Source organism: Leucopleurus acutus (assembly GCF_964270905.1).
Source record: "Leucopleurus acutus genome assembly, chromosome: 17".
NCBI classification, from domain to species: Eukaryota; Metazoa; Chordata; class Mammalia; order Artiodactyla; family Delphinidae; genus Leucopleurus; species Leucopleurus acutus.
In genome coordinates this window covers 47383233-47409331 of record NC_139159.1, presented here as the reverse complement: position 1 = coordinate 47409331, position 26099 = coordinate 47383233, and the positions used below count along the sequence as shown (strand labels likewise).

The window sequence follows — 26099 nt, the reverse complement described above, 5'->3', positions numbered from 1 at the left end:
CCACAATAGTGAGAGGCCCATGTACCACAAAAAAAATAAATAAATAAAAATAAAATAAAAGCATCATATTGTTACTACTCCCCCATGTTTTATGTTTTTGACATCATATTTTATACCTTTTTATTTTATTGTAGTTATAGTTGATTTTACTACTTTTGTCTTTTAGGCATCATACTAGCTTTTTAAGTAGCTGATATTGCCTTTACTCTATATAATTTTTGCCTTTACCAATGTAATTTTTTTCTTTCAAATATTTTCTTATCTCTATTTATGGCCTTTTCTTTTCCACTTAAAGAAGATCCTTTAACATTTCTCATAAGGGTGGTTTAGAAGTGATGAACTCCTTTATCTTTTGCTTCTCTTAGAAACTCTTTATCTCTCCTTTAATTCTGAACGATAATCTTGCCAAGTAGAGCATTCGTGGTTGTAAGTTTTTATTTTTCAGCCCTTTAATATATTATGCCACTCTCTTCTGGCCTGAAAAGGTACTGCTGAAAAATAAGCTTGTAGTCTTATGGAAGTTCCCTCGTATGTGACTAGTTATTTTTCTCTTGCTGCCTTTAAAATTCTTCCTTTATCTTTAATTTTGCCGTTTTAATTATGGTATGTTTTGGTGTGGATCTCTTTGGGTTCATCTTCTTTGGGACTCTGTGTGCTTCCTGGTTCTCAATATCTATGTCCTTCTCCAGGTTAGGGAAGTTTTCAGCCATTATTTCTTCAAATAAGCTTTTGCCCCTTTCTCTCTCTCTCTTCCTTCTGAGTCATCTACAAATTTTAGTATGCCTGATGTTGTCTCAGAGGTCCCATAAACTATCCTCATTTTTTAAAAAAAACTTTTTTCTCTTCTGATTGGGTGATATCCACCTTTCTGTCTTCCAGATCGCTGATCTCTTCTTCCATATCATCTATTTTGCTATCCATCCCCTCTAGTATATTTTTCATTTCAGTTATTGTATACTTCAGCTCTGATTGGTTCTTTCTTATATTTTCTGACTCTGTTGAAGTTCTCAGTGTGTTTCTCCTTTCTTCTCCCAAGTTCAGTGAGCACCTTTATTATTATTACTTTGAACTATTTATAAGGTACCTTTCTTATCTCCATTTTGTTAAGCTTTTTTTTTTTCCTGAAGTTTTAGCTTGTTCTCTTTTTTTGGAACATATTCCTCTGTCTCCTCTGTTTGACTTTCTATATTTTTTTAAATTTAATTTTATTTATTTTTTTATACAGCAGGTTCTTATTAGTCATCAATTTTATACACATCAGTGTGTACATGTCAATCCCAATCACCCAATTCAGCACACCACCACCACCACCCCCTGCCACTTTCCCCCATTGGTTTCCATACGTTTGTTCTCTACATCTGTGTCTCAGTTTCTGCCCTGCAAACCGGTTCATCTGTACCATTTTTCTAGGTTCCACATATATACCTTAATATATGAAATTTGTTTTTCTCTTTCTGACTTACTTCACTCTGTACGACAGTCTCTAGATCCATCCCCATCTCAACAAATGACCCAATTTTGTTCCTTTTTATGGCTGAGTAATATTCCATTTTATATATGTACCACATCTTCTTTATCCATTCGTCTGTCGATGGGCATTTAGGTTGCTTCCATGACCTGCCTATTGTAAATGGTGCTACAATGAACATTGGGGTGCATGTGTATTTTTTGAATTATGGTTTTCTCAGGGTATATGCCCAGTAGTGGGATTGCTGGATCATATGGTAATTCTATTTTTACTTTTTTAAGGAACCCTCATACTGTTCTCCATAGTGGCTGTATCAATTTACATTCCCACCAACAGTACAAGAGGGTTCCCTTTCTCCACACCCTATCCAGCATATGTTGTTTGTAGATTTTCTGAAGATGCCCATTCTAACTGGTGTGAGGTGGTACCTCATTGTAGTTTTGATTTCCATTTCTCCAGTAGTGATATTGAGTAGCTTTTCATGTGCTACTTGGCCATCTGTATGTCTTCTTTTGAGAAATGTCTGTTTAGGTCTTCTGCCCATTTTTGGATTGGGTTCTTTGTTTTTTTAATATTGAGTTGCATGAGCTGTTTATATATTTTGGAGATTAATCCTTTGTTGATTCGTTTGCAGATATTTTCTCCCATTCTGAGGGTTGTCTTTTCATCTTGTTTATGATTTCCTTTGCTGTGCAAAAGCTTTGAAGTTTCATTAGGTCCCATTTATCTTTGTTTTTATTTCCATTACTTTAGGAGGTAGATCAAAAAAGGTCTTGCTGTGATTCATGTCAAAGAGTGTTCTTCCTATGTTTTCCTCTAAGAGTTTTATAGTGTCCGGTCTTACATTTAGGGCTCTAATACATTTTGAGTTTATTTTTGTGTATGGTGTGAGGGAGTGTTCTAATTTCATTCTTTTACATGTAGCTGTCCAGTTTTCCCAGCACCATTTATTGAAGAGACTGTCTTTTCTCCATTGTATATCCTTGCCTCCTTTGTCATAGACTAGTTGACCATAGGTGTGTGGGTTTATCTGTGGCCTTTCTATCTTCTTCCATTCATCTATGTTTCTGTTTTTGTGCCAGTACCATATTGTCTTCATTACTGTAGCTTTGTAGTATAGTCTGAAGTCAGGGAGTCTGATTCTTCCAGCTCTGTTCTTTTCCCTCAAGACTGCTTTGGCTTTTTGGGATCTTTTGTGTCTCCATACAAATTTTAAGATTTTTTGTTCTAGTTCTGTAAAAAACGCCATTGGTAATTTGATAGGGATTGCATTGAATCTGTAGATTGCGTTGGGTAGTATAGTCATTTTCACAATGTTGATTCTTCCAATCCAAGAACATGGTATATCTCTCCATCTATTGGTATCATCATTAATTTCTTTCATCAGTGTCTTATAGTTTTCCGCATACAGGTCTTTTGTCTCCCTAGGTAGATTTATTCCTAGGTATTTTATTCTTTTTGTTGCCATGGTAAATGGGAGTGTTTCCTTAATTCCTCTTTCGAATTTTTTATCATTAGTGTAAAAGAATGCAAGAGATTTCTCTGAATTAATTTTGTATCCTGAAACTTTACCAAATTCATTGATTAGCTCTAGTAGTTTTCTGGTGGCATCTTTAGGATTCTCTGTGTATAGTATCATGTCATCTGCAAACAGTGACAGTTTTATTCATTCTTTTCCAATTTGTATTCCTTTTATTTCTTTTTCTTCTCTGATTGCCATGGCTAGGACTTCCAAAACTATGTTGAATAATAGTGGTAAGGGTGGACATCCTTGTCTCGTTCCTGATATTAGAGGAAATGCTTTCAGTTTTTCACCATTGAGAATGATGTTTGCTGTGGGTTTGTTGTATATGACCTTTATTATGTTGAGGTAGGTTTCCCTATGCCCACTTTCTGGAGAGTTTTTATCATAAATGGGTATTGAATTTTGTGAAAAGCTTTTTCTGCAAGTATTGAGATGATCATATGGTTTTTCTTCAATTTGTTAATATGGTGTAGCATATTGATTGATTTGCATATATTGAAGAATCCTTGCATCCCTGGGATAAATCCCACTTGATCATGGTTTATGATCCTTTTAATGTCTTGTTGGATTCTGTTTGCTAGTATTTTGTTGAGGATTTTTGCATCTATATTCATCAGTGATATTGGTCTGTAATTTTCTTTTTTGTAGTATCTTTGTCTGGTTTTGGTATCAGAGTGATGGTGGCCTCATAGAATGAGCTTGGGAGTGTTCTTTCCTCTGCAATTTTTTGGAATAGTTTGAGTAGGATGGGTGTTAGCTCTTCTCTAAATGTTTGATAGAATTCACCTGTGAAGCCCTCTGGTCCTGGACTTTTGTTTGTTGGAAATTTTTTTTTTTTTTTTTTGCGGTACGCTGGCATCTCACTGCCGTGGCCTCTCCCGTTGTGGAGCACAGGCTCTGGATAAGCAGGCTCAGCGGCCAGGGCTCACGGGCCCAGTTGCTCCATGGCATGTGGGATCTTCCCGGACCGGGGCACAAATCCGTGTCCCCTGCATTGGCAGGCGGACTGTCAACCACTGCGCCACCAGGGAAGTCCCTGCTGGAAGATTTTTAATCACAGTTTCAATTTCATTACTTGTGATTGGTCTGTTCATATTTTCTGTTTCTTCCTGGTTCAGTCTTGGAAGGTTATACCTTTCTAAGAATTTGTCCATTTCTTCCAGGTTGTCCATTTTATTGGCACAGAGTTGACTGTGGTAGTGTCTTAGGATGCTTTGTATTTCTGCGGTGTGTGTTGTAACTACTCCTTTTTCATTTCTGATTTTATTGATTTGAGTCCTCTCCCTCTTTTTCTTGAGGAGTCTGGCTAATGGTTTATCAATTTTGTTTATCTTCTCAAAGAACCAGCTTTTAGTTTTATTTCTATTTGCTATATTGTTTTCTTTGTTTGTATTTCATTTATTTTTGCTCTATCTTTGATTTCTTTCCTTCTGCTAACTTTGGGTTTTGTTTGTTCTTCTTTCTCTAGTTCCTTTAGGTATAAGGTTAGATTGTTTATTTGAGATTTTTCTTGTTTCTTGAGGTAGGCTTGTATAGCTATAAACTTCCCTCTTAGAACTGCTTTTGCTACATCCCATAGGTTTTGGATCATCATGTTTTCATTGTCATTTGTCTGTAGGTATTTTTTGATTTCCTCTTTGATTTCTTCAGTGATCACTTGGTTATTTAGTAACGTATAGCCTCCATGTGTTTGTGTTTTTTACATTTTTTCCCCTGTAATTCATTTCTAGTCTCATAGTGTTGTTTGTGGTCAGAAAAGATGCTTGATATGATTTCAATTTTCTTAAATTTACTGACACTTGATTTGTGACCCAAGATATGATCTATCTAGGAGAATGTTCCATGCACACCTGAGAAGAAAGTGTAATCTGCTGTTTTTGGATGGAATGTCCAATAAATATCAATTAAATCTATCTTGTCTATTGTGTCATTTAAAGCTTCTGTTTTCTTATTTATTTTCATTTTGGATGATCTGTCCATTGGTGTAAGTGAGGTTTTAAAGTCCCCCACGATTATTGTGTTTCTGTCGATTTCCTCTTTTATAGCTGTTAGCAGTTGCCTTATGTTGAGGTGCTCCTATGTTGGATGCATATATATTTATAATTGTTATATCTTCTTCTTGGATCGATCCGCTGATCATTGTGTAGTGTCCTTCCTTGTCTCTTGTAACATTCTTTATTTTAAAGTCTATTTTTTCTGATACGAGTATTGCTACTCCAGCTTTCTCTTAATTTCCATTTGCATGGAATATCTTTTTCCATCCCCTCACTTTCAATCTGTATGTGTCCCTAGGTCTGAAGTGGGTCTCTCGTGGACAGCAAACATATGGGTCTTGCTTTTGTATCCATTCAGCAAGCCTGTGTCTTTTGGTTGGAGCATTTAATCCATTCAAGTTTAAGGTAATTATTGATATGTATGTTCCTATGACCATTTTCCTAATTGTTTTGGGTTTGTTTTTGTAGGTCCTTTTATTCTCCTGTGTTTCTCACTTAGAGAAGTTCCTTTAGCATTTGTTGTAGAGCTGGTTTGGTGGTGCTGAATTCTCTTAACTTTTGCTTGTCAGTAAAGCTTTTGATTTCTCCATCGAATCTGAATGAGATCCTTGCCGGGTAGAGTAATCTTGGTTGTAGGTTCTTCCCTTTCATCGTTTTAAATGTATCATGCCACTCCCTTCTGGCTTCTAGAGTTTCTGCTGAGAAATCAGCCATTAACTTTATGGGATTTCCCTTGTATGTTATTTGTCATTTTTCCCTCGCTGCTTTCAATAATTTTTCTTTGTCTTTAATTTTTGCCAATTTGATTAGTATGTGTTTCGGTGTGTTTCTCCTTGGGTTTATCCTGTATGGGACTCTCTGTGCTTCCTGAACTTGGGTGGCTATTTCCTTTCCCATGTTAGGGAAGTTTTCGACTATAATCTCTTCAAATATTTTCTCTGGTCCTTTGTCTCTCTCTTCTCCTTCTGGGACCCCTATAATGCGAATGTTGTTGCATTTAATGTTGTCCCAGAGGTCTCTTAGGCTGTCTTCATTTCTTTTCATTCTTTTTTCTTTATTCTGTTCCACAGCAGTGAATTCCACCAGTCTCTCTTCCAGGTCACTTATCCGTTCTTCTGCCTTAGTTATTCTGCTATTGTTTCATTCTAGTGTATTTTTCATTTCAGTTATTCTACTGTTCATCTCTGTTTGTTTGTTCTTTAATTCTTCTAGGTCTTTGTTAAACATTTCTTGCATCTTCTTGATCTTTGCCTCCCTTCTTTTTCTGAGGTCCTGGATCATCTTCACTATCATTATTCTGAATTCTTTTTCTGGAAGGTTGCCTATCTCCACTTCATTGAGTTGTTTTTCTGGAGCTTTATCTTGTTCCTTCATCTGGTACATAGCCCTCTGCCTTTTCTTCCTTTCTATCTTTCTGGGAATGTGGTTTTTGTTCCACAGGCTGCAGGACTGTAGTTCTTCTTGCTTTTGCTGTCTGCCCTCTGGTGGATGAGACTATCTAAGAGGCTTGTGCAAGCTTCCTGACTGGGGGGACTGGTGATAGGTAGAGCTGGGTATTGCTCTGGTGGGCAGAGCTCAGTAAAACTTTAATCTGCTTGACTGCTGATGGCTGGGGCTGGGTTCCCTGCCTGTTGTTTGTTTGGCCTGAGGCAACCCCACACTGGAACCTACCTGGGCTCTTTGGTGGGGTTGATGGCAGACTCTGGGAGAGCTCACACCTAGGAGTACTTCCCAGAACCTCTGCTGCCAGTTTCCTTGTCCTCACGGTGAGCCACAGCCACCCTCCACCTGTGCAGGAGATCCTCCAACACTAGCAGGTAGGTCTGGTTCAGTCTCCCCTGGGGTCACTGCTCCTTCCCCTGGGTCCCGATTTGTACACTACTTTGTGTGTGTCCTCCAGAGTGGAGTGCCTGTTTCCCCCAGTCCTGTCGAAGTCCTGCAGTCAAATCCCGCTAGCCTTCAATGTCTGATTCTCTAGGTCCTGTTGCCGGACCCCCAGGTTGGGAAGCCTGACATGAGGCTCTGAACCTCCACTCCAGTGGGTGAACTTCTGTGGGATTAGTGTTCTGCAGTCTGTGTGTCGCCCACCCAGCAGTTATGAGATTTGATTTTACTGTGATTGCCCCCCTGCCCCCGTCTCATTGTGGCTTCTCCTTTGTCTTTGGATGTGGGGTATCTTTTTTGGTGAGTTCCAGTGTCTTCCTGCTGATGATTGTTCAGCAGCTAGTTGTGATTCTGGTGTTCTCGCAAGATGGAGTGAGAGCATGTCCTTCTACTCTGCCATCTTGGTTCAGTGACTTTCTGTATTTGATTCTGTGAATCAGGCCAAACAGCTACCTCTCCTGATGTTGAAGATGTGGCCTTGTGTAGGAGCATTCCTTGTGTAACGTGCTTGTGCTAGGAAGCTTTGGAATGCCAGCTGGAGCTGGAGAGGATGTGGACTGGGATGGGGGGGGTGTCCCCAGGGCATACAGCATCGGGGCTCCCTTGGTAGGATGGTTGGAGTTGGAGTAGGCACATGCCAGGGTTTCCCCAGATGTGCCTCTCCAGGGCTGCTCTAGCAAGATAACTGTAGCTGGAGTGGGTGCAGGTTGAGTATTCCCAGGTTGCACTGCATGGGGTTGAGATTTCTGATCTTGAAATTACATTGTGTGGCTCTGAGTCCCTGGCATTAAATTCTCTCAGCTTCTGAATTTTGTCTCCCTAGCATGATGTATAAGAACTTGGGTTCTAATATTGGCTCTTCAACTTACTAGACTGTGCTTTTATACAAGTCATTTTGATAAGCATCATTTTCCTCATCTGTCAAATGATGCCTTCAATACCTACTACTTAGGTTTGTTGTGTGAATCAAATGAAAATAATAATGTGTAACAATACTTTTTTCTCTTGATTTAAAACGTCTGATGGACATTTTAAGCTAACGTATATCTAATACTTAAAACATAGCTCTTCTCCAGCCTGGAAAGTCTTCAATTCTTCTCTTACTGAATTCAGATATACTTCTGTCTTTCTTGTTTAATTTCATCAAATTAAATGTATTAATAATAATAACAGTATTTATAAATATTGTTTATAAATACAAAAATAAAAATAGTAATAACAACTATGTTATAGCATTGTTTTGAATTTAAAACAAGGAAATCTATTATGGACAGTTTAGCACTGTATAAACATTTAGTTAAAAACTTTTTTCCCTAGTTGGGACAGTGATATTTATTGGTTTATTCAGTTTCTTCAGTGAACAGAAATTTTTTATTTCATGGAAGTCTTTATAAACTATTTCTTTATTGTTAAAAACTGTTTATTAGGAGCTTCTTATTTTTTTATTGAGGTACAGTTGACATAGAACATTATATTAATTTCAGGTGTACAACATAATGATTCAATATCGGTGTACAAGGAGCTTCTTAACTTGAGTTATGTATTTTGACACAGTCTCTCAGAAAGATATAAAAGGTGATCTTACTCGATATATTTGAGGTAGACTGTGATTCATTAAATATACATACTGTAAACAACAGGGCAACAATTTAAAAATATTTTAAACAGGTATAAATCATATAATAATAGTGGAGACAAAAAGGAATAAGAAAGTACTCAAACCAAAAACAGGCAGAAAATGAGGAAAAAAGAAATAAAAGATATACAGAACAAGCAGAAAACAAGATGGTAGATTTTGAGCAAACCACATCAGTAATTAGCAGCACCTTAATCATATACATAAATAATTACATTAAATTTAAATGGCTTACAGACCCCAATTAAGAGTCAGATGGGTTAAAAAAAAGACCCACCACTATTTTCTGTCTATAAGAACATCACCTTAAATATAATACAAAATTTTGTTGTAAGTAAAAGAATGCAAAAAGCTATACCATACAATTACTAATTGAAAGAAAGCTGGATAGACTGTATTAATATCAGAGTAGACTTCAGAAGAAGGCATCTTGCTATGGATATAAAGAGACATCACATAGTGATAAAGGGATCAAGTCACCAAGAAAGCATAACAACCCATAATTATGCACCTTACAAAAGACCTTCAGAATACATGAAATAAAAGCTGATAGCACTGAAAAGAGAAATAGACAATCCATAGTTATAGTTAAAGACTTAAACACTGTTCTCCCAGTAATCCAATAAAAAAAAGACAGAAGATCAGTAAGGATATAGGAAATCTGAACAACACTAGGTATCCAGTCAATCTAATTGATGTTTCTAGAATAATTCACCTCACAACTGCAGAGTACACAGTCTTTTTCAAGTACACTTGGAATATTTACCAAAATAGACCAATTCTGGGCTGTAATACAAATTTCAGCAAATTTAAAAGATTTGAAACCGTGCAAAATGAGTTCTCTGACCATAACAAAATTAAACTATAAGTCAGTAACAGAAAGACACCTGAAAAATCCCCAAATATGTAATTAAACAACAGACTTCTAAATAGCCCATAGCTCAAAGAGTAAGTCCCAAGGGAAGTTAGAAATTATGGGGAATTGAATAAAAATTAAAATGCAACATAAAATTTGTGCGATGCAACTAAATAATTCTTTAGAGATAAATTTATAGCATTAAGTGCTTATGTTAGAAAAGACTAAAGATCGCAAATCAATGATCTAAGCTTCTACCTTAGGAAACTAGAAATAGAAAATTAAGCCCAAATTAAATAAATAAATGACATAATCAGTTAAATGGAAAACAGAAAGACAAGAGAGAAAATCAATGAAAATAAAGGCTAGTTCTCTGAAAAAAAATCAATGAAATTGATAAACTTTTAGCCAGAATGATGAGGAAAAAATATGAGAAGAAATAACTGATCAGTATCACAAATGAAAGAGGGGACAGCAGTATGGATACTACAGACATTCAAAGAAGATAAGGGAATACAAACAGCTTTATGTCCATAAACTCAGTAATTAAATGAAATAGACATATTCCTTGAAAGATACAAATTACCAGTGCTAACTCAAAAGGATATATGTAATCTGAATAGTTCTAAATCTATTAAAGAAATTGGATTCATAGTTTAAAATCTTCCTACATCATACTTAATGGTGAGAAACCCAAGTTTTCTCACTAAGATCAGATACAAGGCAAGGATGTCTCCTCCCACCAATCCTTTTCAACATTGTAATGGAAGTCCTTGCTAATGCAGTAAGGCAAGAAAAGGAAATACAAGTTATACAGATTGAGAAGAAAGACATAAAAATGTCTTTGTTCACAGATGACATGATCATCTATATAGAAAATCTGAAAGAATAAACAAAAAAACTCCTGGAATTAATAAGCAATTATAGCAACATTGCAGGATACAAGGTTAACATACAAATGACAATTGCTTTCCTATATACTAACAATGAACAAGTGGAATTTGAAAATAAAACCACAATACCATTTATAATAATAATAACATTTACCATAATAATAAACATAATACCACTAGCATCCCCCCAAATGAAATACTTAGGTATAAATCTAACAAAATATGTACAAGATCTATATGAGAAAAACTATAAAACTCTGATGAATGAAATTAAGGAACCAAATAGAGATATTCTTTGTTCATGGATTGAAAGACTTGATATTGTCAAGATATCAGTTTTTCCCAACTTGATTTATAGATTCAGTGCAATCTCAATTAAAATCCCAGCAAATTTTTTTAATGGATATTAACAAACTGATTCTAAATTTTTTGTAGGGAGCCAAAAGAGTTGGCGGACTGATGCTAACCCAACTTAAAGACTTACTGTAAAGTTACACTAACCAATACAGTGTGGTATCAGTGAAAGAAAACACAAATAGATCAATGGAACAGAATAGAGAGCCCCAAAATAGACTCCCATAAATATAGTCAACTGATCTTTGACAAAGAAGCAAAATTAATACAGTGGAGCAAAACAGTCTTTTTATTTTTAAGTGAAACCAGTCTTATTTCAAAAAACACTCCTTTCAACAAATGGTGCAGCAACAACTGGACATCCAGTGCAAAAGAAATGAATCTAGACACAGACTTGACACCCTTCACAGAAATTAACTCAGAAGTAGATCGTAGTCCTAAATGCAAAACACAAAACTATAAAACTGCTAGATGATAATACAGCAGAAAACCTAGATAACCTTTGGTAAGGTGACTTTTTAGATACAATATCAGAGACATGATCCATGAAAGAAATCATTGTTAAGCTGAATTTCATTAAATTTAAAAATTTCTGCTCTGCATAAGACATTATTATCAAGAGAATTAAAAGACTAGCCAAAGACTTGAAGAAAATATTAGCAAAAGACACATCTGATAGAGGACTGTTATCCAAACTAACAATAAGAAAACAAACAACCTGATTTTAAAATGGGCCAAAGAAGATATAGAAATGGCAAGTATATAAAAGATGGTCCACATTATATGTCATCAGAAAAATGCAAATTAAAACAACAGTAAGATACTAGTACACACCTATTAGAATGGCCAAAATCCAGAACACTGACAACACCAAATGTTAATGAAGATGTGGAGCAACAGGAAATCACATACATTGCTGGTGGAAATGCAAAAGTGGTACAGCCACTTTGGAGGACATTTTGATGGTTTCTTATAAAACTAACATACTCTTAGCATACATTTCAGCAATCATACTCCCTGGTTATTTACCCAAAGGAGTTGAAAATATATGCCCACACAGAAACCTGCATATGGATGTTTATAGTAGCTTTATTCATAATTGTCAAAACTTGGAAGCAAGTAAGATGCCCTTCATTAGATGAGTGGATAACTAAACTGTGTACATCCAGACAATGGGATATTATAGAGTGGTAAGAAGAAATGAGCTTTCAATCTACAAAAAATACATGGAGGGACCTTAAATACGTATTTCTATGTGAAAGAAGCCAATTTGAAAAAGGCTACATACTGTATGATTCCAACTATATAATATTCTGGAAAAGGCACATCTATGTAGACAATGAAAAGATTAGTGGTTTTGTATAAAATGGATAACTGATAAGAACCTGCTGTATAAAAAAATAAATAAAATAAAATTCAAAAAAATACAGAATAAAATCAAGCACATAAAAATATTAAAAAAAAAGATTAGTGATTACTAGGGGTTCCAGGGGCCAGAGATGAATAGGCAGAGCATAGAGGATTTTTAGGGTAGTGAAAATACTCTGTATGATATTACACTGATGGATATATGTCATTATACATTTGTCCAAACCCATAGAACGTACAACACCAAGAGTGAACCCTAAGGTAAACAATGGATTTGGGGTGATTGTGATGTGTCCGTGTAGGTTCATTCTTGGTAAAAAATGTACCATTCTGTGAGTGATGTTCATAAAGGGGGAGGCTATGCATGTGTGGATGCAGGAGATATATAGGAAATCTTTATCTTCTCAGTTTTGTTGTAAACCTAAAACTGCTCCAAAAAAATAAGTCTTGAGGGAAGAAGATTTCCACAAAGAAAACTCTAGGTCCAGATGACTTCACTGGTGAATTCTGTCGAACCTTTAAAGATGAAGTAATACTAAATTTATGAAAACTCTTCCAAAAAAAAACAAAAGAAGAGGGATCAATTTCCAACTCATTCCAGCATTATCCTTATACCAGCACTAGATAAAGAAATTTCAAAGAAAAGAAGAGCTTACAAACGAATATCCCTCATGAACGTAGGCACAAAAAAGTTCAAAAACAGCAAACTGAATCTAGCAATGCAAAAAATACTAATAATGAAGCATATTTTAGAAGAAAACACAAATGTAAATCTTCATGACCTTATATAGGCATTGGTATTTTAGATATCACACCAAAAGCATGAACAACAAAAGAAAAAAACAGATAAAAATATAAAACTTTTATGGTCTAAAGAAAGTGAAAAGACAACCCACAGAATGGGAGAAAATATTTGCCAATCATATATCTGATAAGGACTGTGTATCTAGACTGTGTAAAGAGCTCTTACAACTCAACAGTAAAAGGACTACCCAATTTAAAAATGGACAAAGGATCTGAATAGATATTTCTCCAAAGAAGATGTAAAAATGACCAATACACATATGAAAAGATGCTCAACATTTTTAGTCATAAGAGAAGTGCGTTCAACATTGGGAGGTGAGGTGGAGGAGTTGGAATGAATGGAGAGTGATTGCTAATGGGTATGGGTTTTTTGGAGAGGGTGATGAAAATGTTCTAAATTTGTGGTGATGGTTTCTGAATATACTAAAATCATTGGCTTATACTTTAAATGGATGAGTTGTGTGAAACATAAGCTATATCTCAAAGCTGTTATTAAAAAAAAGTGTTCGCACATACACACATCACAATGAACTATTTCTACTCACCTATTATGATGTACAAAATAAACAACAAATAAATATTGACAATACAAAATGCTAGCCAGGATGCAGAGCATCTAGAACTCTTACATTGTTGAGGCAAATTACATTTGGGAAAACAGTTTGGCAGTTCTTCCTGTTAAACACATACCATACTACCTATCTATCTTATTCCTATATATTACCCCAAGAGAAATAGACAGTTATGTTCACATAAAAACCTGTATGTGAGGGATTCCCCTGGTGGCACAGTGGTTAAGAATCTGCCTGCCAATGCAGGGGACACAGGTTCGAGCCCTGGTCCGGGAAGATCCCACATGCCGTGGAGCAACTAATCCCGTGCGCCACAACTACGGAACCTGAGCTCTAGAGCCTACGAGCCACAACTACTGAGCCCATGTGCCACAACTACTGAAGCCTGGGCGCCTAGAGCCCGTGCTCCGCAACAAGAGAAGCCACTGCAGTGAGAAGTCCGCACACCGCGATGAAGAGTAGCCCCCACTCACCGCAACAAAGACCCAACGCAGCCAAAAATAAATTAATTAATTAAAAACAAAAACCTGTATGTGAATGTCTCTAGTTGTTGTATTATAATCACCAAAAGCTAGAAACAACCCAAATTTCCTTACTGGGAATGGATAAATAAAATGTGGTTCATCAGTACAGTGGAGTATGACTCAGCAATGAAGAGGAATGGACTAGTGATCCATGGAAGAACATAGATCAATCTCACATGCATTATGCTAAATGAAAGAAGCCAGAGTCAAAGGCTACATACTATATTGATTCCATTTATATGACATTCTGGGAAAGGCAAAACTATATAGAGAACCTGTCAGTGGTTGCCAGGGCCTGGGGTTAGAGGGAGTCATTGACTGCAAAGTGTCATGAGGAAGTTTGGAGCTGTTGGAACTATTCTACATCTTGATTGTAGTCATGGTTACATGACTGTATGTAATTGTCAAAACTTGTAGCACTGTGTACTAAAAAGGATGGATTTTACTCTATGTAATTTATACTTCAGTAAATGACTAGACAGAGAATCTAGTCCATTGGCAGATAGCCATGCTTTATTTAGTTGCTCATACATATAAATATAATTTTTATTAATCTAATCCTGGTGACAGTTTAAAGAGCTTGTGTATGGCTAATTGGAAGTAGTTCTAGAATGATTTACCTACCGACAGCCAGTTTCCCCTAACCTTTTGGTTATCTGTTTTTCTTTCTTAACATTTTTTTTAGTTTTAAGGATTAAATAATTTTATTTTAGGTAAATTATTTTTGTGTTTCTTATAGTATTTATTAATTTATCCTTCTATGGTTGGCAGGGTTGTTTTGTATCTTTTTGGTCTTTATATTTTAGTTACTTGAAAACACCTTGAAAGGATTTTTTAGCAGTTTGACTAAAGACTTTTCTTCAATTTTGATTTTATTTTTTTATACTTTTCATTAATTTTTAAGTCAAATAGATGCAAAACATACAAAAAGGAAAGAGTTATAGGTGAACTGTTCATTTGGTAAATATTAGGCAAACTGATTTTGTATGAACTGAGTAGTTCCACGGCCTTGTAGAATTCCTCAAGTGTTTATGTCGATTTTTATGTGCGGTCTGGTGTCTTTCTGTGATACATTGAGTACATTGCTCATGAGAATTCAAGACTCCTGTGTGGTTGGTTGTCAGTGTGTAGCATATGTGGAATCCTTCTTACTCAAGATCCAAATGTCCTTCAGATGTCACTGATAAGCAGTCAACAAGATGCTACTGTTAAGGTGCTGGCTGTTTCCAAAGTTTCTTCTCTTCTTTCAGTACCCAGAAGATAGTCTTTGGTGAAGGCAAGTGGGTGTTTTTGGCTAAACCGGAGGAAACCATTGTTTGCTCAGTTTTCCAGTCCTGGGGAGCCTAATGACTTGGTGCCACATGTCAGCATTGCTGAGCACAGGTGCACCCCCAAGAACATTAGCTTCTCAGATGGTGGCAGCACTGCTGTGTGAGCCTGCGAGTTCCTCAAAGGAGATAGCAGTGGTCTGCCTTGACTCTGATGTTAATATCACAGCAAAATTTTTGCTTTAGCAGACAGTCAGTGGAAGCCACATAGTGCAGACACATTTGCCTCACTGAAATGTGTACTTTATTGGTTGTTTTACTTATTATTAGCATTTGTTTAGTGTCCAAGGTACTGGCATTGATTAGAATTCTGGAAAAAGTGAATATAAGACAAAATAGAAACAATAGTATATAAATGTCTTAGGATGAATAGCAACTTAGTAACTCTTCTGTAAATTCATGTGACCCTCACAACCTCAAGATAAAATCTAAACTCCATAATGTTATTTAAAAGACTACTCATAATCAGGGCCCTGCCTACTTCTCCAGCCTTCCTCCCTCCATCTCTCAAATCTTACCCTGTGATCTATTAAACTTATCTTTATTTCCTTCCTCCTTCCCTCTTCAACCTAGCTAATCATGCTTCCAGTCAATTATAATTTTTAAAAATTTTTATTGGATTATAGTTGATGAACAATGTTGTGTTAGTTTCAGGTATACAGCAAAGTGATTCAGTTATACATACACAAGTATTTTTTTCAAATTCTTTTCTCATATAGGTCATTACAGAGTATTGAGTAGAGTTCCCTGTGCTATACAGTAGGTCCTTATTAGTTATCTATTTTATATATAATAGTAGTGTGTATATGTCAATCCCAATCTCTCAGTTTATCCTTTCCCCCTTCCCTCCATAACCGTAAGACTGTTTCTACATCTATAACTCTATTTCTGTTTTGTAAATAAGTTCATTTGTACCATTTTTTTAGATTCCACATATAAGTGATATCATATATTTGTCCTTCTCTGTCTGTCATATGACAGTCTCTAGGTCCATACATGTGGCTGCAAATGGCATTGTTTCATTCTTTTTTAATGGCTGAGTAATATTCCATTGCATATATGTACCACATCTTCTTTATCTCTTCTTCAGTCAATGGACATTTAGGTTGCTTCCAGTCCTGGATATTGTAAATAATGCTGCAGTGAACATTGGGATGCATGTATCTTTTTGAATTATGGTCTTCTCAGGGTTTATGCCCAGGAGTGGGATCGCTGGATGGCATGGTAGCTCTATTTTTAGTTTGTTAAGGAAACTCCATACTGTTCTCCATAGTGGCTGTACCAATTTGCATTCCCACCAACAGTGTAGAAGGGTTCCCTTTTCTCCACACCCTCCCCAGCATTTACTGTTTGTAGATGTTTTGTTGATGGCTATTCTGACCAGTGTGAGGTGATACCTCACTGTAGTTTTGATTTGCATTTCTCTGATAATTAGTGATGTTCAGCATCTTTTCATGTGCCTTTTTGGCCATCTGTATATCTTCTTCGGAGAAATTTCTATTTAGATGTCCTCCCCATTTTTTGACTGGGATGTTTGTTTTTTGTTATTGAGCTGCAAGAGCTGTTTGTATATTTTGGAGGTTAATGCCGTGTTGGTCACTTAGGTTTGCAAATATTTTCTCCCACTCTGTTGGTTGTCTTTTTGTCTCATTTATGGTTTTCTTTGCTGTGCAAACACTGTTTAAGTTTAATTACGTCCATTTGTTTATTTTTGTTTTTATTTTCATTACTCTAGGAGGTGGATCCAAAAAGATATTTCTGCAATTTATGTCAGAGAGTGTTCTATGTTTTCCTCTAAGAGTTTTATAGTATCGGCCTAACATTTAGGTCTTTAATCCATTTTGAGTTTATTTTTGTGTATGGTGTTAGGGAGTGTTCTAATTTCATCCTTTTACATGTGGCTGTCCAGTTTTCCCAGCACCACTTATTGAAGAACTGTCTTTTCTCCCTTGTGTATTCTTGCCTCCTTTGTCATAGATTAGTTGGCTATAGGTGTGTGGGTTTATCTCTGGACTTTCTATCGTGTTCCATTGATCTATATTTCAGTTTTTGTGCCAGTACCATACTGTTTTGATTACTGTAACTTTATAGTATACTTTGAAGTCAGGCAGCTTGATTTCTCCAGCTCCTTTTTTGTTTCTCAAGCTTGCTTTGGCTCTTTGGGGTCTTTCGTGTTTCCATACAAATTAAAAAAATTTTTGTCCTAGTTCTGTGAAAAATGCCATTGATAGTTTGATAGGGATTGCATTGAATCTGTAGATTGCTTTGGGTAGTATAGTCAGTTTGATAATATTGATTCTTCCAATCCAGGAAAATGGTATATCTCTCCATCTGTTTGTGTCATCTTTGTTTTCTTCCATCAGTGTCTTATAGTCTTCTGAGTCTTTTACCTCCTTAGGTAGGTTTATTCCTAGGTATTTTATTCTTTTTGTTGCACTGGTGAATGGGATTGTTTGCTTAATTTCTCTTTCTGATCTTTCGTTGTTAGTGTACAGGAATGCAAGAGATTTCTGCGCATTAATTTTGTATCCTGAAACTTTACCAAATTCATTGATGAGCTCTAGTTGTTTTCTGGTAGAATCTTTAGGATTTTCTATGTATAGCATCATGTCATCTGCAAACAGTGACGGTTTTACTTCTTTTCAAATTTGGATTCCTTTGATTTCTTTTTCTTCTCTGATTGCCATGGCCAGGACTTCCAAAACTATGTTGAGTAAAAGTGGTGAGAGTGGACATCCTTGTCTTGTTCCTGATCTTAGAGGAGATGCTTTCAGTTTTTCACCATTGAGAATGATGTTTGCTGTGGGTTTGTTGTATATGGCCCTTATTATGTTGAGGTAGGTTCTCTGTATGCCCATTTTCTGGAGAGTTTTTGTCATAATTGGGTGTTGAATTTTGTCAAAAGCTTTTTCTGAATCTATTGAGATTGTATGGTTTTTATTCTTCAGTTTGTTAATGTGGTATATCACATTGATTGATTTGTGTATATTGAAAAATCCTTGAATCCCTGGGATAAATTACACTTGATCATGGTGTATGATCCTTTTAATGTGTTGTTGGATTCTGTTTGCTAGTATTTTGTTGAGGATTTTTGTGTCAATGTTCATCAGTGATATTGGCCTGTAATCTTCTCTTATTGTTGTATCTTTGTCTGGTTTTGGTATCAGGGTGATGGTGGCCTCATAGATGACCTTGGGAGTGTTCCCTCATCTGCAGTTTTTTGGAAGAGTTTCAGAAGGATAGGTGTTAACTCTTCTCTAAATGTTTGATAGAATTCCCCTGTGAAGACATGTAGTCCTGGACCTCTGTGTGTTGGAAGTTTTTAAAGTACAGTTTCAATTTCAGTACTTGCGATTGGTCTGTTCATATTTTCTATTTCCTCCCGGTTCAGTCTTGGAGGGTTGTACCTTTCTAAGAATTTGTCCATTTCTTCTAGGCTGTCCATTTTATTGGCATATAGTTGCTTGTAGTAGATTCTTATGATCCTTTGTATTTCCGTGATGTCAGTTATAACTTCTCCTTGTTCATTTCTAATTTTATTGATTTGAGCCATATTCCTTTTTTTTTTTGATGAGTTTGGCTAAAGGTTTATCAATTTGTTTATCTTTTCAAAGAACCACCTTGCAGTTTCATTGATCTTATCTATTGTTTTCTTTGTCTCTATTTCATTTATTTCTGCTCTGATCTTTATGATATCTTTCCTTCTGCTAACTTGGGTTTTATTTGTTCTCTTTCTCTAGTTGCTTTAGGTGTAAGGTTAGGTTTTTTTTTTTTTTTTTTGAGGTTTTTCTTGTTTCTTGAGGTAGGCTTGTATAGCTATACACTGCCCTCTTAGAACTGCTTTTGCTGCATCCCATAGGTTTTGGATCGTTTTATTTTCATTGTCATTTGTCTCTAGGTATTTTTTATTTCTTTGGTGATCAATTGGTTGTTTAGTAATGTATTATTTAGTCTCTACATGTTTGTGTTTTTTACAGTTTTTTTTCCTGTAATTGATTTCTAATCCCATAATGTTCAGTTTCCATTTGCATAGAATACCTTTTTCCATCCCCTCACTTTCAGTCTGTTTGTGTCCCTAGATCTGAAATGGGTTTCTTGTAGACAGCATATATATGGGTCTTGTTTTTGTATCCATTCAGCCAGTCTGCATCTTTTGTTTGGAGCATTTAATCCTTTTACATTTAAGGTAATTATTGATATGTATGTTCCTATTGACATTTTCTTAATTGTTTTGGATTTGTTTTTGTAGGTCTTTTTTCTTCCCTTCCTCTTTTGTTCTCTTCTCTTGTAATTTGTTGACTATCTTTGGTATTGTGTTTGAGTTGCCTTTTCTTTTTTGTGTGTGTATCTATTGCAGTTTTGGGGTTTGCTGTTCCCATGAGGTTTTGATACAGCAGTCTATATAGGTACAAGGTTGTTTTAAGTTGCTGGTCTCTTTCCCACCTAGAGAAGTTCCTTTAGCATTTGTTGTAAAGCTTGTTTGGTGGTGCTGAATTCTCTTAGCTTTTGCTTGTCTCTAAAACTTTTGTTTTTTCTGTTGAATCTGAAAGAGAGCCTTGCTGGGTAGAGTATTCTTTGTTGTTGGTTTTTTTCCCTTTCAACCCTTGAAATATATTGTGCCACTCCCTTCTGGCCTGCAGAGTTTCTGGCTTAAAAATCAGCTGATAACCTCATGGAGATCCCCTTGTATGTTATTTGTTGCTTTTTCCTTGTTGCTCTTAATATTTTTTCTTTGTCTTTAATTTTTGTCAGTTTCATTAATATGTGTCTTGGCATTTTCCTCCTTGGGTTCATCCTGTATGGGACTCTCTGCACTTTCTGGGCTTGAGTGTTTCCTTTCTCATGTTAGGGAAATTTTTGGCTATAATATCTTCAAAAATTTCCTCAGTTCCTTTCTCTTTCTCTTCTCCTTCTGGGACCCGATAAAATGAATGTTGGTGTGTTTAATGTTGTCCCAGATGTCTCTGAGACTGTCCTCATTTCTTTTCATTCTTTTTTCTTTATTCTGTTCTGTGGCAGTGATTTCCACCACTCTGTGTTCCAGCTCACTTATTCGTTCCTTTGCCTCAGTTACTCTGCTACTGATCCCTTCTAGCGTGCTTTGTGATTTTAGTTATTGTATTGTTCATCTGTTTGTTTGTTCTTTATATCTTCTAACTCCTTGTTAAACTTTTCTTGTGTCTTCTTGATCTGTGCTTCCATTTTTTTTCTGAGATCTTGGATCATCTTTACTATCATTACTGTGAATTCTTTTTCAGGTAGATTGCCTATCTCCTCTTCATTTAGTTGTTCTTGTGTGGTTTTATCTTCTTCCTTTTTTTGCAACATATTTCTCTATCATTTCATTTTGTTGAACTTTCTGTGTTTGTGGTCTCCTTTCCACAGGTTGCAGGACCATAGTTCTTATTGCTTCTGGTGTCTGCCCCCTGGTGGGTGAGGTTGGTCCAGAGGCTTATGCAGACTTCCTGGTGGGAGGGACTGGTGCTTGCCCTCTGGTGAGTGGAGCTGGGCCTTGTCCGTCTGAGGGGCAGGGTTGTGACAAGGGGTGTGTTTTGAGGTAGCTATGAGCTCAGTATGACTTTAGGCAGCCTGTCTGCTGATGGGTGGGGCTGTGTTCCTGTCCTGCTGGTTGTTTGGTCTGAAGCATTCCAGCTCTGCAGCCTGTAGGCTGTTGGGTGTGGCCAGGTCTTAGTGCAAAGTGGGGACCTCCAGGAGAGCTCACACTGATCAGTATTCTCTGGGGTCCAGTATTCTCTGGTGCCCACAAAGCCCCACCTCCGCCACCAGTGTCCCTGCCCTGACAGTGAGCTGCAGCCAACCCCCACCTCCCCAGGAAACCCTCTCAGACCCTAGTTAGGTCTAGCTGTGATTCCTGTGGAGGTATTGCTTTGTGCTCTGTCCCAGCACACATGAGGTCTTGTGTGCACCCTCCAAGAGTAGAGTGTCTGTTTCTTCCAGCCCTGTGGAGCTCCTGCACTCTGGGGTTCTTCCTCCTAATGCCTGACTCTGAGACTGTCTTGAAGGGCTATTTTTATGTGGGAATGTCCCTATGTAGTCTCTGTGTGTTTAATATTTTTTGGTGCAAGGGCTGTTTTTGGTATGGATGTCTGCCCCCTCTTTCCTCAGTGTATGCTGGCCGTTATCCCCTTGATACGAGGTGTGACTGATGTTGTGGTGACCTAAGCCTGCACTGGATATTGAGCGGAGCCTCCTCTTTGCTCTGTGGTTGTTAATTCCCTGTCAGGGGCAGGGTCTGCGGCCCTCAGATCTGTTTCTGAGCTGTGTTTCTAATTGTGGTATGCAGTAGGTGAGATTGGAGCTCTCCCGCTGGGAGAGAAGCCACTGAGTTTTCCTCTTCTGGAACTGTTCACCTGTGAGTGAACTCTGTTGTGTCACTTTTCACCCACTGTGTTGGCTCACAAATTACACTGTCGTTGGAACTGCTCTCAGCGCCCCCTTAACTGTGGGTATGCCGGCAGTTGGCCCTGGCATCTCTCAGGCGTTGTTTTCACCAGGCCACCAGTGCAGATCCACCGAAGTCATATCCCAGGACTGCAGTAATCGTGTACCTGGACCCACTGTGGTAGCTGTGGAGGCAGCTCAGATTCTGGCCTTGTCCAATCTCCATGTGTACGTGCCCACCAAGCCCACAGCTGCTAAAGCTAGACCCGTCTCAGCTATGGGAGCACTCGTCCATTTGGACGTTCCTCAGTTGCTGAGTTTACAGTGCTGACAGCGGGGGTGTAAATCCGTGGTTCCTGCAGCCTCAAGGAGAGATTTCAGCTCTTCTTCCTTAGTTGCATTGCCCCTGGGGCTCAGCTGTGGTTTCAGCCCCACCTCTGTATGTGTTCCTCCTGCTAGCATCTGTTCTTCAGGCTGTCCCAGAGCACATGCACCCACCCAGGTGGGCGGGGGTGGAGGCGGCAACAGGTGGGGCACGCGATCCTGCTCAGGCAGGTGACCATCCTAATGCCCCCCGAGGCAGGGGCCAGTGCATAGGGAAGGGGGCTGCAATGGTGGCCTCACCCCTTGCGTGCCACTCAACAATGGCACTCTGCTTCCGTGGCAGCCTGGGCTTCTTCCATGAACATTCCCAATCGTGGAGCTCTTTACTCCCGTCCCTTCAGGCTGTCCCTTCACAGCCAACAGCTGTCCCCTCCCTGATTCCACTCTCCAGACCCCATGTTCCATCATGCAGCCCTGCTCCGCACCAGCAGACACAGGACTCGGTCTGGGGAGCTCAGGGCTGCGGCATGGACCATCTGGACCATCCGTGTAGGTCTTACTCTGTCCTGTCTGCCACAGACTGGTTGCTGCCCTCTCCTCCGAGCCCCTGAAGCTCCCTCTCTGTCCCAGCTGGTCTCCCCACCGGTGAGGGGGCTTCCCTGCGTGCGGGAACCTCTCCTCTCCTTCAGCTTCCCTGCAAGGGTGCAGGTCCCGTCCTGTTTCCTCTTCTTTTTTTCTTTCTTAAGTCCTACCCGGTTGCGTGGGGATTTTTCTTGCCCTTTGAGGTGTCCAGGGTCCTCTGCTAGTGTTCAGCAGGTGCTCTATGAGAATTGTTCCATTTGTAGATGTAGATGTATTCTTGATGTACTTGTGGGGAGAGGCGAACTGCACATCCTCCTATTCCTCCATCTTGACTCTGTCCCCCAACCCCCCAGTCATGTTCTGTGGGAAACCTTTGCTGGTTTTCATGCCCATGTGGCCTCCCACAGAATCCTGAACTTCTGGTGCTTATAGCACTCTGTTATTATTGCTTATTGAATTATCTGCAAACTCCTTAAAGGAAGGGCCTTCTCTTTCTTGTTAACCTTGGTATCCTCAATGATAATGCCTGGTGATGTTAAATATTTAACAAAATTTCCTACAATTGGAAGGACAAAGGGCTTGCAGTCACTCTAGCAGTCTTACCAAGTTTTCTGGTTAGTTCTTTTTCTGTTTGTGATTATTTTTCACCCATTTTATGACTGTGAAAATACTGAGACTGAATTTTTTGTCACTCTTTCTCTTTCAGTAAGTTACTTAAGTTTTCTGGATTCAGCTTGTTAATCCGTAAAACATAGATAATAGTTGATACAGGGTTGTTGAGAAAATTGAAGAAGTACTTGTGACTCAGGGTTCTTACTCTCTCCCATCCAAATAGAAGGTACAGGCAGGGCTCCCTGTAAGAGCTAGAGGTAATATTGCTCTAGTGATTAGGCCATCATTGTCCTGAATGGTGAATTTCTTTGACACACTTTTTCTTTTTCACTTGTCCTCTAATAGTGTCTCAATCGTGAACAAGGTATTCACTGGGTCAAAAAAGAAAGACTTCCAGCATTTCTGGAAAGTGATTGCTACTTTGAATACAGGTATTGTAATTCCATCAATATACATATTTTTAAATGATTTTTGTTCACCAAAAATAATTTTTCTGTACTTTCTTAATAAAATTGTATACCTTTAAACTCATTTGAGTTTATATTCCACTTGCTATATAGTATAAGATAGAGCATTGGTAAAAATCACTTAACTTTTGCAAAGAGATTTTGTAGAAACAGTACCTAATAAATGTATTTCTATTCTGCTTCTTTGATCATTATATTTAAAATTTTTTTCTACTTCTGTAAAGGTATTTATGTTCAGGGTGTTAAAAAATGAATATGAGTGTCATAAAAAAGACAGAATGTTGTAGTGCAGGGCCATGTTTTTCTTTTATGCTCCCTGACTTCTAAAGTTTAAGTACCTAAACATTCTGAAGTTTTACTAAAATTTGACTTTTGCTTAGAACAACTGTTTTTTTAAATAAAAATAAAATAAAATAGAATAATTATTAATTAGTAATTCTATGAATAAGCCATTAATTTTAGCAGATCCTAAGAGAATCATTCTGCAGAGTTAGGACGGGAGATTGATTTGAATACATAAAACAAAATTTTTTTTTTCTAAATTCTACCATATTTGAAACTTATTTCTAGTTTGTATGATTTCTGAAATGCAGGTTAGCCAAATTGGTTTCACAAGTAAGATGGAGTGAATCAGGCATGAATATCACATTAGGTGCAGATTTTTCTCCCTGGGTCCTGAAAAAACCAACCAGTCCACCACCTCCTCCTGCTGAAGAAGATGATGTTATAAGTATGAAAAAGTTCTGCATTTCTCTTGGCAAGGTAAAAGTGTGAGTGTTTCTTTGTGTCTTGGCACTTCAGTGAAACTTCTCATTTTAGGGATATGAATTTCATGTACCACTTGAATAGGAAAATGATTTCAAATACTTCTGAAGTAGATTTAGCAAATATTCTTTTAGGTTTATGCTGACTTATTTGCCCTACACTCTTTCACCTGAAATGTAATTAGAATTATTATCCTCATGTGTACAAAGGAAAAATGCACAATTGAAGAACATCCCCAATGTCACCTGAGAAGCAAGGGTTTCATTGTTCATTCCAAATTTTTTATTATTTGGAATTTGTAATTTTTATACAAAACAACAATAAATTGGGCCTTCTCTTCCCTATTGTCAAGATTATTCCTCAGTAATAAAATGCATAACTGTTTAGCTGTTACCAGATAAATTTGCCCTTCACACTTGGAGAATGTTGGGTGGTATGGGTACGTTTGAAGAGATCTAACCTAGAATCAAATGTCCTTTTGGGGAATCACAGTTTAGTGAATACTGTTGTTTGATCTTTGCCTCTGCCAGGGCGGAACAATTTTCCTTCTACCCTTCTAGGTTCTTTTGCTGATCTATTAAAAACAAAACAAAAAAATGACATAAGACAGGGTAACAGGAAAAAACAAATGTAATTTAGTATGTATGGGAACCCTATAAGAATATAAGACCCAAGAGCAAGTTGGGCAGTTGAGACATATATGCCATCCTGAGCTAAGGAATGGGGTAGGGGCCTGGGGCTTCAAAGTGGAGGAGGGTAATTCACAGGACTATAAGAAGACCAGATGTTTGGTAATTAGATGTTTACCTGCCATATAGATAGGTCGGTCATTCAGATAAAAGTTATCTCTGGAGCTGGCTGTCTCTGAGCCAGGCCCCCTATGTAAATTCTTTTAGGTAGTTAAAGGAGAGGTAAGTGTTTTTCTTGAGTCTGTTGGGTCGTGATCTCCTTCAGCTCACAGTAATACACAATGCCATGGCATATTTTGGGGTCACGTATTCTGCTTCTCTTTAGCCTCTAATTATCAGATCTTCTCTCTGGGAAGACATTTCTAATACACAGTTCTTTACAAAACCAGGAATTGCAAATATGTTACCCATGTGTTGCTATTCTCCTAGTTTGCATTCATGACAGAGATTGCTAATCAATTATGGCAATTTTCCTGCTGAGCTAGGACTTGGCTCCATATTCTTTTTCAACACAGCCTTCTAGGCAGGCACTTCCAAGTGATCAAAGATGTCATACAAGAGGAAAACTATTTGCCATCTCTGTTGGAATGGATATCCTTCTCCTATCTTATTTGCACATTTTTTTCATGTGTAAGCTCCTATTTAATTTTGTAGTTTGACAGTTCTATCAGCAATATTTGGCAAAAATGTTAAAAAATTATGCCAGTCCCATTATTTCCTCTGAATAATGCTCAGGGATGTACTGAAAGCACATTTTTCTTTTCTCTTATATTTATTTTTAGGTATTTATTTTTTATCTTAACCCATATGTTACAATAATGTTAGGGATGTCAAAAAATATACTGATAGTAGGGGTCAATAAACATACAAAGGAAAGAATCAATCTAGGGGAATAAGTTCTGATTCCTTACAGGTAAATTTAATCAAATATAAGAGAATAAAAATCCAAGCTAGTTTACTTTTACTAGTTTCTGTGATGGAAAAAGCTCATTTCTGTCAACTTGAGTAATATTTGAACTGTATATATTTTTTAATAGCCTTTAAACTTTGAG

At 37.4% G+C, this 26099-nt stretch overlaps 1 protein-coding gene across 1 annotated transcript in view; it reads left to right on the top strand.

The window, feature by feature from the left end:
* RGS22 (regulator of G protein signaling 22) overlaps positions 1 to 26099 on the top strand; it is a gene marked incomplete at both ends in the record, with an annotated part of 157068 nt that overhangs the window by 31827 nt on the left and 99142 nt on the right. Inside the window, 2 exon segments of the mRNA XM_082858451.1 lie at positions 23472 to 23557; positions 24187 to 24355. Coding sequence (XP_082714577.1) covers positions 23472 to 23557; positions 24187 to 24355 — 255 coding nt within the window.